The 12,962-nt window shown below is 48.4% G+C and overlaps 1 protein-coding gene across 4 annotated transcripts in view; it reads left to right on the forward strand.

Annotated features, from left to right (window-relative positions):
• The first annotated feature begins 9,992 nt into the window (after positions 1-9,992).
• DAPK2 (death associated protein kinase 2) overlaps positions 9,993-12,962 on the forward strand; it is a 128,253-nt gene continuing 125,283 nt past the window's right edge. For 3 of the 4 annotated variants that reach the window (XR_012788971.1, XM_075576092.1, XM_075576090.1), the window contains exon 1: positions 9,993-10,096. Coding sequence is in view for 2 of the 4 variants with exons in the window: in XM_075576092.1 (XP_075432207.1) it covers positions 10,020-10,096 (77 nt within the window). In the remaining 2 variants the exon portion in view is untranslated. The remainder of the gene's footprint in view (positions 10,097-12,962) is intronic. The other variant, XM_075576091.1, reaches the window with a different exon arrangement.

Consider the following 12,962-nt stretch of genomic DNA (forward strand, 5'->3'; position numbering starts at 1 on the left):
GCGGGACTTTATGTTGCTATATACATACACTGTGAGCGGGACTTTATGTTGCTATATACATACACTGTGAGCGGGACTTTATGTTGCTATATACATACACTGTGAGCGGGACTTTATGTTGCTATATACATACACTGTGAGCGGGACTTTATGTTGCTATATACATACACTGTGAGCGGGACTTTATGTTGCTATATACATACACTGTGAGCGGGACTTTATGTTGCTATATACATACACTGTGAGCGGGACTTTATGCTGCTATATACATACACTGTGAGCGGGACTTTATGTTGCTATATACATACACTGTGAGCGGGACTTTATGTTGCTATATACATACACTGTGAGCGGGACTTTATGTTGCTATATACATACACTGTGAGCGGGACTTTATGTTGCTATATACATACACTGTAAGCGGGACTTTATGTTGCTATATACATACATTGTGAGCAGGACTTTATGTTGCTATATACATACACTGTGAGCGGGACTTTATGTTGCTATATACATACACTGTGAGCGGGACTTTATGTTGCTATATACATACATTGTGAGCAGGACTTTATGTTGCTATATACATACACTGTGAGCAGGCTTTATGTTGCTATATACATACACTGTGAGCGGGACTTTATGTCGCTATATACATACACTGTGAGCAGGCTTTATGTCGCTATATACATACACTGTGAGCGGGACTTTATGTCGCTATATACATACACTGTGAGCGGGACTTTATGTTGCTATATACATACACTGTGAGCGGGACTTTATGTTGCTATATACATACATTGTGAGCAGGACTTTATGTTGCTATATACATACACTGTGAGCGGGACTTTATGTTGCTATATACATACACTGTGAGCGGGACTTTATGTTGCTATATACATACATTGTGAGCAGGACTTTATGTTGCTATATACATACACTGTGAGCAGGCTTTATGTTGCTATATACATACACTGTGAGCGGGACTTTATGTCGCTATATACATACACTGTGAGCAGGCTTTATGTCGCTATATACATACACTGTGAGCGGGTCTTTATGTCGCTATATACATACACTGTGAGCGGGACTTTATGTCGCTATATACATACACTGTGAGCGGGACTTTATGTTGCTATATACATACACTGTGAACAGGCTTTATGTTGCTATATACATACACTGTGAGCGGGACTTTATGTCGCTATATACATACACTGTGAGCGGGACTTTATGTTGCTATATACATACTGTACACTGTGAGCGGGACTTTATGTTGCTATATACATACACTGTGAGCGGGACTTTATGTTGCTATATACATACACTGTGAGCGGGACTTTATGTTGCTATATACATACACTGTGAGCGGGACTTTACAGTATGTTGCTATATACATACACTGTGAGCGGGACTTTATGTTGCTATATACATACACTGTGAGCGGGACTTTATGTTGCTATATACATACACTGTGAGCGGGACTTTATGTTGCTATATACATACACTGTGAGCGGGACTTTATGTTGCTATATACATACACTGTGAGCGGGACTTTATATTGCTATATACATACACTGTGAGCGGGACTTTATGTTGCTATATACATACACTGTGAGCGGGACTTTATGTTGCTATATACATACACTGTGAGCGGGACTTTATGTTGCTATATACATACACTGTGAGCGGGACTTTATGTTGCTATATACATACACTGTGAGCGGGACTTTATGTTGCTATATACATACACTGTGAGCGGGACTTTATGTTGCTATATACATACACTGTGAGCGGGACTTTATGTTGCTATATACATACACTGTGAGCGGGACTTTATGTTGCTATATACATACACTGTGAGCGGGACTTTATGTCGCTATATACATACACTGTGAGCGGGACTTTATGTCGCTATATACATACACTGTGAGCGGGACTTTATGTCGCTATATACATACACTGTGAGCGGGACTTTATGTCGCTATATACATACATTGTGCACTGCCGGTTACTGCGTTTATGGCATACATTGCCTCGGAACAGCGATTGACATTGTGACTCCGTGTTGTTACACCTGTAGCACCAGTTAGGTGAAGATTCTCACTTCTCCTAGTCCTACTATAGAAATAAAGGTATACATACTGTGACAGAAACCAGGGGTTGGTAATAAACTCCATATACAGGGCTCCCAGGATACTGAACAGTTTCTGTCCTGTCTAAGCTGAACAGGGCAGCCTCGTGGTACAGGCACTCCATTCCACAGTTTGTCTGCTGCCTGTTTTCTGTCACCTGTCATGCTGATTAGAGTTCAGGTATATAAGACCTGTTTCCTGTTTCCTCTGAGCCCCCGCCCAAGAGCCTGGAAGGCTGCTGAACTGCAGAGGGGTGAGAAAGCCTCTTTCCCAAATCGCTTCATTCATTCTGTTAGTTTGTCTAAAGACTGCAAAGGTACTTATTTTGTTGGTGGAAGTGGACAAGCCACTTCCAACTCTGAGTCAGGGACATCTAAGTTTAAGTTATCGCTCAGACGAGCAGCTTTTTGTTTGGCTTTGTTTTCTGTTTAAACTGTGGCAGTCTCAGTGCCTGGGACTGAATAAACCAGGCATAGCCTGTTTAAAGGAACAGTACGTGACGTCTCATCATTTAACCTACCCTAAAAGACCGTGTTCTAACAGTCCCGGACAGACGGCGGAGCCCCGGAGTAAGCCGTTTGTCACATATGGTGGAGAATGCGGGCAGAACACTGAAAGGTCTGGGGGTTAAAGAACTTTAAAAAAAAAAAAAAAAAAAAAAGAAGGTTTTTTTTTTCTCTCTCTCCAAACAAGATGGAAGACGTGGGGAGTGCGCTGGTACGCAATGTCGCTGTCCAGAAAGACGCGAATGAAGCCCAGCAACAGGCGAGTGAAACCCAGCGACAGCTGTTAATAGCCCAGCAAGAGACTAATGCAAACCAGCAAGAGACAAACCGCCTGCTGAGAGAGGAGCAAAAGCGGTTCGCTCAGGGCTTACAGCAGGAACTCGAGATCCTGAGGGGGACTATCAGTAACCTTCCACTGGCAGAGGCAGCCCCAGTTCCGAAAATGACCAGGGCAAGCCACTACCTTCAGAAGATGGGACCCTCGGATGATGTGGAAGCCTATCTTCTCACGTTTGAACGCACGGCACAGAGAGAGGGATGGCCAGAAGCTGAGTGGGCTGGTCTAATCGCACCCTTCCTAAGCGGCGAACCCCAGAAGGCTTACTTTGATCTAGAGCCAGCCGAAGCTAACGTCTATGCAAAATTGAAGTTCGAGATCCTCGCCCGCCTCGGCGTAACCACGGCTGTTCGTGCCCAAAGGTTTCACGCATGGTCCTTCACGATGGATAAAGCCACCCGAAGCCAGATGTATGACCTCATCCACCTCGCCCGGAAGTGGCTACAACCCGAGATCAACTCAGCAAGCCACATCGTGGAACGGTTGGTCATGGACCAGTTCTTGAGGAAACTTCCCTCTGCCTTACGCCGTTGGGTCAGTCGGAGTGACCCCCACAATGCGGATGAGCTTGTGGCCCTTGTAGAAAGGTACAGTGCAGCAGAAGAGCACCCGCAACCCACAGTCGTGGAGCAACCCCACTATCCGAGGTTCCAGGACTCTTCCAGAGACGGTAAAAGGGTACCGGGGTTAAGGGGCGCTGAAGAGCGGCGACCACCTTCACGCCGCTCCAGCAACAGTGGTTCGCACACTAAGGGCAATAGCCAACATGGGGAGCCGGGAAAAGGCTCTAAGTGGGACACAGACTATGTACCTAAATGTGTAAATTGTCATGAGAGGGGCCACACAGCAAAAATCTGCCCACTAAATGATGAGCCCATGCAATGCAACAGCGTGGAACCTTATTCGCTGTTGTCCCAATGTATGGGCCCTAGCCCAGAGGACCCCTTGAATAACCATCTGTGGGCATTTGTAAAGGTTAATGGTAAGAGGGTTCGGGCACTTCTTGACTCTGGGAGTATGGTCACACTAGTGTCCGAATACCTATTGCCCATTAAGAAGAAACAGGTAAACAGTTCACAAAGAGTGGCAATTTGTTGTATACATGGGGATAATCATGAATATTCCACTGTTGATGTTTTTTTTGAAACAGAATTTGGTTCTTTAGATTTCAAGGTGGGTGTTGTACCCAAACTGGCACATGATGTGTTAATAGGGACCGACTTTCCCCATTTTCTAAAAATGTGGTCCCCAGCTCAGAATAGCGCCCAGAGTTCAATAGCAGACCATAACGAAGTGTTAGAAGAAACAAATCCTTTCCCTTTTTCAGAAATGGAGGTTGACGAGGGCCCAAATAAGAAGGGGGAAAAGGAGGAGTGCTGTGAAATTCCCTTCCCCATCACTACTTTGGTAGGGAATACCCCAAATCAAGATGTTGATCAGGCACTTACCACCCCAGTACAGGATAAGACCCTCGCTGACCTAGAGGTCAGTCCTGGGAGTTTTAAGAAGGCCCAGTGGGAGGACCCCACATTAGCGGTAGCAAGGGGAAATATACGGGACCAGAATAGTACTCATGGCCAACCAGATAGGTCACTTGCTTACCCCTACTTCGAGGTAGAGAACGACCTAGTATATCGGGTTGATAAAAGAAAATCAGTTACAACTAAACAATTGTTGGTACCACGGACATTCCGTAACGTAGTATTACACCTCGCACATAGTCATCCATTGGGGGGACACCTAGGGGTGGAAAAGACAAAAGAAAAGGTTCTCCGAAGCTTTTATTGGCCTGGGGTTCTGGCAGAAATTACAAACTATTGTTCCTCATGCCCAGAATGTCAGATCACCGCCCCGTTCAAAGCATACCGCAGCCCATTGGTACCCCTTCCCATAATAGAGGTACCATTTGACCGGATTGCTATGGATCTAGTAGGACCCCTAATAAAGTCTGCTAGGGGACATCAGCATATATTGGTAATATTAGATTATGCTACCCGATATCCGGAGGCAGTTCCCCTACGTAGCACCTCTGCTAAAAACATAGCAAAAGAGTTAGTACTTCTGTTTTCCCGGGTCGGAATTCCTAAAGAGATCTTATCTGACCAGGGAACACCATTTATGTCCCAAGTAACAAAAGAGCTATGTAAACTCCTAAAAATCAAGCATCTCAGAACCTCAGTCTATCATCCACAAACAGATGGTTTAGTGGAAAGGTTCAATAAAACCTTAAAGAGCATGTTACGCCGGGCGGTCGATAAGGATGGGAAAAACTGGGACTGTTTGTTACCATACCTGTTATTTGCCATTAGGGAAGTTCCCCAGTCATCCACAGGCTTCTCCCCGTTTGAACTATTGTATGGCCGACATCCAAGGGGCTTACTGGATATAGCCAAAGAGACTTGGGAACACGAGGTTACCCCTTACAGAAGTGTAATAGAGCATGTTGCCCAGATGCAGGACCGCATTGCTGCAGTCCTACCCATAGTGAGGGAACACATGGAGAAAGCTCAAGAAGCACAAAGGAATACATATAATAAGGGTGCTAGGGTCAGAATTTTTTTTCCAGGTGATAGGGTACTAGTTCTGGTTCCCACCGTGGAGAGTAAATTCCTTGCTAAATGGCATGGGCCATATGAGGTCTTGGAAAGAGTGGGAGAAGTAAATTATAGGGTAAGGCAGCCAGGTAGGAGGAAACCTGAGCAAATTTACCATATAAACCTACTCAAGCCCTGGAAAGATAGAGAGGTCTTGTTAACCCTAGTACCCCCAGGTCCGTCAGAGAATCAAGAAACTGACCCAGAGGTTAGCATAGCTGAAACACTGTCCGTGCATCAGAAACGAGAGGTCCAAAGTTTAGTGAGAAGGAACAAAGAAATCTTCTCTACACAGCCAGGTAAAACTAACGTAATTAAACATGACATAGTCTCTGAACCGGGGGTCCGAGTTAACCTTAAACCGTACCGAATCCCAGAGGCCAAGAGAGAGGCTATAAGTTTAGAGGTTAAAAAAATGCTAAAACTAGGCGTAATTGAGGAATCCCAAAGTGGGTGGAACAGCCCTATAGTTTTAGTCCCAAAGCCAGACGGTACAACAAGGTTTTGTAATGACTACCGGAAACTAAACGCGGTGTCAAAATTTGATACTTATCCTATGCCCAGGGTGGATGAACTTGTAGAGAGACTGGGCAAAGCCCGATATCTCACAACCCTAGACCTAACAAAAGGGTACTGGCAGGTTCCCCTCACAGAAAGGGCAAAAGAAAAAACAGCCTTCTCAACCCCAGACGGCCTCTTTCAGTATAGGGTGCTGCCTTTTGGCTTACATGGAGCTCCCGCCACATTCCAAAGAATGATGGATAAAATTTTAAAACCACATGTTCGGTACGCTGCCGCCTACCTGGATGATGTGGTAATCCATAGTGAAGATTGGCAGTCCCACCTTCCAAAGGTCCAAGCTGTGCTCGACGCAGTTCGGTCTGCTGGACTAACTGCTAACCCCGCTAAATGCACTATTGGTCTGGAGGAGGCCAAGTATCTGGGGTATTCTATTGGTAGAGGGTTACTAAAACCACAAACACTCAAAGTAGAGGCGATACAAAATTGGCCAAGGCCAGTCACAAAAAAACAAGTAAGGACCTTTTTGGGGTTAATTGGCTACTATAGGAGGTTTATTCCCAATTTTGCAACTAAGGCAACCCCACTAACCGACCTCACAAAAGCAAGAGGACCGCTAATGGTAAAGTGGTCCCCCGAAGCCGAACAGGCCTTTAGAAGCCTGAAAGAAGCTCTCTGTGCCCAACCAGTGTTGGTCACACCTGACTTCTCCAAAGAATTCGTAGTCCAAACCGACGCATCTGAGGTAGGGCTGGGGGCGGTACTCTCCCAGGAGTCTCAAGGGGAGGAGCACCCCATCCTTTATTTAAGTAGGAAACTAAATCCCCAGGAGAAAAATTACTCCATAGTCGAGAAAGAGTGTCTCGCAATAAAGTGGGCTGTAGAGACACTCAAGTATTATCTGTTGGGGAGAAAGTTCCGATTGGTCACAGATCATGCACCCCTTACCTGGATGTGTCAAAATAGGGAGAAGAACGCTAGGGTGACCAGGTGGTTCCTAAGCCTACAGCCCTTTAAATTTTCTGTGGAACACAGGTCGGGGCACAAACATGGCAATGCCGACGGGTTGTCAAGGATGCACTCCCTAATATCCATGGTCGCTCACCCCTCGAGGTCTGAGCTGGGGGGGAGGATATGTGACAGAAACCAGGGGTTGGTAATAAACTCCATATACAGGGCTCCCAGGATACTGAACAGTTTCTGTCCTGTCTAAGCTGAACAGGGCAGCCTCGTGGTACAGGCACTCCATTCCACAGTTTGTCTGCTGCCTGTTTTCTGTCACCTGTCATGCTGATTAGAGTTCAGGTATATAAGACCTGTTTCCTGTTTCCTCTGAGCCCCCGCCCAAGAGCCTGGAAGGCTGCTGAACTGCAGAGGGGTGAGAAAGCCTCTTTCCCAAATCGCTTCATTCATTCTGTTAGTTTGTCTAAAGACTGCAAAGGTACTTATTTTGTTGGTGGAAGTGGACAAGCCACTTCCAACTCTGAGTCAGGGACATCTAAGTTTAAGTTATCGCTCAGACGAGCAGCTTTTTGTTTGGCTTTGTTTTCTGTTTAAACTGTGGCAGTCTCAGTGCCTGGGACTGAATAAACCAGGCATAGCCTGTTTAAAGGAACAGTACGTGACGTCTCATCATTTAAACCTACCCTAAAAGACCGTGTTCTAACAGTCCCGGACAGACGGCGGAGCCCCGGAGTAAGCCGTTTGTCACAATACATACAGTGGTCGACAAATCACCAAAAAATCTACTCGCCACCTAGTACCACACGTGTGCTGCTTGGGCCAATAGGAGCTCGCCACAATGTTAAATCCACTCGCCCGGGGCGTGCAAATGTATAGGTTTGTCGAACACTGCATACATAGGTCCCGTCTTTCACTCCCATCAAGTAGCTTCAAGAAGGGGCTTTATCCCTGAACCGTTGCCCCACCCCTCCCCTTGTTAATTGATTTTTTTGGTGTTCTTCCCTCCCAGTTTCTCCCATTTTTCTAGGTTCCCCCTGAATTGTTGTCATGTATCGGATATACCCAATTATAGGGTGACCCTAAATATAAGGAGACCCCCTAATTTCAGTACTAGCTGGAAAGAAAAAAACATTGTCTCTGTTTGGTTCTCTCTCTGTGTCTCTCTGTCTGTGTCTCTCTGTGTGTGTGTGTGTCTCTGTGTGTGTCTCTCTGTCTGTGTGTGTGTGTCTCTCTCTGTGTCTCTGTGTCTGTCTATCTCTCTCTGTGTCTCTCTGTCTGTGTCTCTCTGTCTCTGTGTGTGTGTGTGTCTCTCTGTCTGTGTCTCTCTGTCTCTGTGTGTGTGTGTCTCTCTGTCTGTGTCTCTCTGTGTGTGTGTGTGTGTGTGTGTGTGTCTCTCTGTCTGTGTGTGTGTGTGTCTCTCTCTCTGTGTCTCTCTGTCTGTCTGTCTCTCGCTCGGTTTGCGTTTCCTGCCACAAGCAACATGGCTGCTTCAGGCCCCCAAGGCGGAGCTTCCCCCATTTCACCCTCCTACCTCAGACGTCCCACTGCTGATTGGCTCACAAAGTGGGCGGGGCCCGATAAGGCGAGTATGTACTTTTCAACTTAACGTTATTGGGAAAAAAACTCGCCTTATCGGTTAAAACCGGTATTTGATTTGGGCGCCAATGTATAAATAATACAACCATCTGACAGACCAACAAGTGAGGAGGGGAGAAGTAATACCTGGTGTTTATTTTGCTTGTAACGTACCTTTCTTTACTGCTCTTATTTAATGTCATTTTTAACGTGCAAATTATCCAGTAAAATATGCTTTTTTTCATTAAAAAAACCTGTTCTATTTCTCTTTTATACGGGAGTGCTGGGATCTGCATTATATTTATTCTAATGGAAAAGGGGGTTCCCTCAGCCAGCACCTATCTCTTCTCTCATTTTTTTCTCAGGAGCAGTACTCTGGGCAGCCACAGGGTGGTGCTCCCGCTTCTTCATTCCCCATAACACAGGAGTAGTACTCGCGGTGGCCACAGGATGGAGCTCCTGCATCGTTATTGACTATTATAGGCTAAAGCAGTAAAATTCCGGCCATTATTGAAAACCCTGCTCTTTGATTGGTTACAATTCCGGGCATTATTCATTCAGTAATGCCCGGAATTTTTGCAGCTTGCAATGTGTTTATTTACAATGTGTTTATTTCCAGCCAATCAGCTTTTTCCTTTTGTCAGAACAGCTCTGAGACAGGGCAGGGGATTGGTCAGGAGTCAGGAACAGCTCTGAGACAGGGCAGGGGATTGGTCAGGAGTCAGGAACAGCTCTCAGACAGGGCAGGGGATTGGCCAGCTAGCAGCAGCAGGCAGTGACTCCTCCCCCTCCCGCCGTGAACACAGTTTCATTTTAAGTTGAGGAGAGAGAGTGTTTGTGTAGCTGCAAAGTAGGTGGTTGTCTGCAGTTTGTTTGCAGCTGCAGCGCTCTCTCTCTCTCTGCAGAGTTTGTGTGTGTACAGTAGCTGCAGTGTGTGTGTGTGTGTGTGTGTGTACAGAGGGGGTGGCAGTGTGTGGATATAGATAGCTGCAGTGTAAGCGTATATAGAGGTGCTTTAATGTATTTACCATTTTATTTCAATAAAAAAAATCTATATAACTATACAAAAGTGTCTATTATTTATTTAAAAAAAGCCTACATTTAGCCTATAATAGTAATAATCACCTGAGAACAGGGCATTACTAGCCAGTAATGCCCTGTTGTAATGCCCTGTTCTGAGGGGATTATTACTTAAATATCCCATGAGAAGCAGTACTCAGAGCGGCCAAAGGGTGGAGCTCCTGCTCCGTTATTCCTTGCCATGTCAATTGAGGAGCAGTACCCAGTAATGGCCACAGGGTGGAGCTTGCGCCATGTTGTTAACCCTGCAGGGGGCGCTTCCCAGGCAGAGCTGCCGCTTGCAGAAGTCCCTCTGAGTTATAGGGGAAGGAGCATGAGAACAGGCTGCAAACCCCACAACCCTTCCCAGACCCCACAACCCTTCCCAGACCCCACAGGCGGCTCCTGCAGGTGAGTTACACACGGGTTACACACGGGGACATGGTCACACAGTGTCTTATTGTTACTGTACTTTTTGAATGCAGTTCCTATTAAAACAATGATCCTAACTACTGTTTAACCCTATAAAGGTGCTGTAGGGGAATGCAGCGCTTTGCAGAGCAAGTCTCTCCGCCAGGAAATGGGGGGGGGGGGGGGGACGACGACCCTATTAGTAACCTTATTAGTAACCCATACAGTGGTGTCTTTCACATTTAATAGGCTCAGTGTTAAGTGGGTCATCTTATAGGGTTACAGATTTGTAAGAGTTTTTTTTATATCTAATTATATTGGATAACAGATGTGTAAGAGTGGGTTCTATATATAATTATATAGGGTAACCGATGTGTAAGAGTGGGTTCTATATATAATTATATAGGGTAACAGATGTGTAAGAGTGGGTTCTATATATAATTATATAGGGTAACCGATGTGTAAGAGTGGGTTCTATATATAATTATATAGGGTAACCGATGTGTAAGAAGGGGGTTAACTGAACTGTACTGGGTCCTATATAAGTCTATATGGTAACTGATGACCAAGAGGATACGGGTATTTATCACAATAGGAATATTCAGCACATCACACAGACCCGCACCGCTCTGCGTATAACCACACAGACCCGCACCGCTCTGCGTATAACCACACAGACCCGCACCGCTCTGCGTATAACCACACAGACCCGCACCGCTCTGCGTATAACCACACAGACCCGCACCGCTCTGCGTATAATCACACGGACCCGCACCGCTCTGCGTATAACCACACGGACCCGCACCGCTCTGCGTATAACCACACGGACCCGCACCGCTCTGTGTATAACCACACGGACCCGCACCGCTCTGTGTATAACCACACGGACCCGCACCGCTCTGTGTATAACCACACGGACCTGCAATGCTCTGCGTATAACCACACGGACCCGCACCGCTCTGCGTATACCCACACGGACCCGCACCGCTCTGCGTATACCCACATGGACCCGCACCGCTCTGCGTATACCCACACGGACCCGCACCGCTCTGCGTATAACCACACAGACCCGCACCGCTCTGCGTATAACCACACGGACCTGCAATGCTCTGCGTATAACCACACGGACCCGCACCGCTCTGCGTATACCCACACGGACCCGCACCGCTCTGCGTATACCCACACGGACCCGCACCGCTCTGCGTATACCCACACGGACCCGCACCGCTCTGCGTATAACCACACGGACCCGCACCGCTCTGCGTATAACCACACGGACCCGCACCGCTCTGTGTATAACCACACGGACCCGCACCGCTCTGTGTATAACCACACGGACCCGCACTGCTCTGCGTATAACCACACGGACCCGCACCGCTCTGCGTATAACCACACGGACCCGCACCGCTCTGCGTATAACCACACGGACCCGCACCGCTCTGCGTATAACCACACAGACCCGCACCGCTCTGCGTCTAACCACACGGACCCGCACCGCTCTGCGTATAACCACTCGGACCCGCACCGCTCTGTGTATAACCACACGGACCCGCACCGCTCTGCGTATAACCACACGGACCCGCACCGCTCTGCGTATAACCACACGGACCCGCACCGCTCTGTGTATAACCACACGGACCCGCACCGCTCTGCGTATAACCACACGGACCCGCACCGCTCTGCGTATAACCACACGGACCCGCACCGCTCTGCGTATAACCACACGGACCCGCACCGCTCTGCGTATAACCACACAGACCCGCACCGCTCTGCGTATAACCACACGGACCCGCACCGCTCTGTGTATAACCACACAGACCCGCACCGCTCTGTGTATAACCACACGGACCCGCACTGCTCTGCGTATAACCACACGGACCCGCACCGCTCTGCGTATAACCACACAGACCCGCACCGCTCTGCGTCTAACCACACGGACCCGCACCGCTCTGCGTATAACCACTCGGACCCGCACCGCTCTGTGTATAACCACACGGACCCGCACGGCTCTGCGTATAACCACACGGACCCGCACCGCTCTGCGTATAACCACACGGACCCGCACCGCTCTGTGTATAACCACACGGACCCGCACCGCTCTGCGTATAACCACACGGACCCGCACCGCTCTGCGTATACCCACACGGACCCGCACCGCTCTGCGTATAACCACACGGACCCGCACCGGTCTTGGGTATAACCACACGGACCCGCACCGCTCTGCGTATAACCACACGGACCCGCACCGCTCTGCGTATAACCACACGGACCCGCACCGCTCTGCGTATAACCACACGGACCCGCACCGCTCTGCGTATACCCACACGGACCCGCACCGCTCTGCGTATGACCACACGGACCCCCACCGCTCTGCGTATGACCACACGGACCCGCACCGCTCTGCGTATACCCACACGGACCCGCACCGCTCTGCGTATGACCACACGGACCCGCACCGCTCTGCGTATAACCACACGGACCCGCACCGCTCTGCGTATGACCACACGGACCTGCACCGCTCTGCGTATAACCACACGGACCTGCACCGCTCTGCAGATACCCACACGGACCCGCACTGCTCTGCGTATACCCACACGGACCCGCACCGCTCTGCGTATAACCACTCGGGCCCGCACTGCTCTGCAGATACCCGCACCGCTCTGCACATGACTTGCATTCCGCTCAAGGATGTCTTCTTTCTACCCCCTTTGTATCTAAAGCCCTCTCCCGCCTTAAACCCTTCTCACTGACTGCCCCACACCTCTGGAATGCCCTCCCCCTCAGTACCCGACTAGCACCCTCTCTGTCCACCTTAAGACACACCTCAAAACACACCTGCTTAAGGAAGCGTATGAATAGCAATGTG

Source organism: Ascaphus truei, chromosome 18 (assembly GCF_040206685.1).
Source record: "Ascaphus truei isolate aAscTru1 chromosome 18, aAscTru1.hap1, whole genome shotgun sequence".
In the NCBI taxonomy this organism is placed as follows: domain Eukaryota; kingdom Metazoa; phylum Chordata; class Amphibia; order Anura; family Ascaphidae; genus Ascaphus; species Ascaphus truei.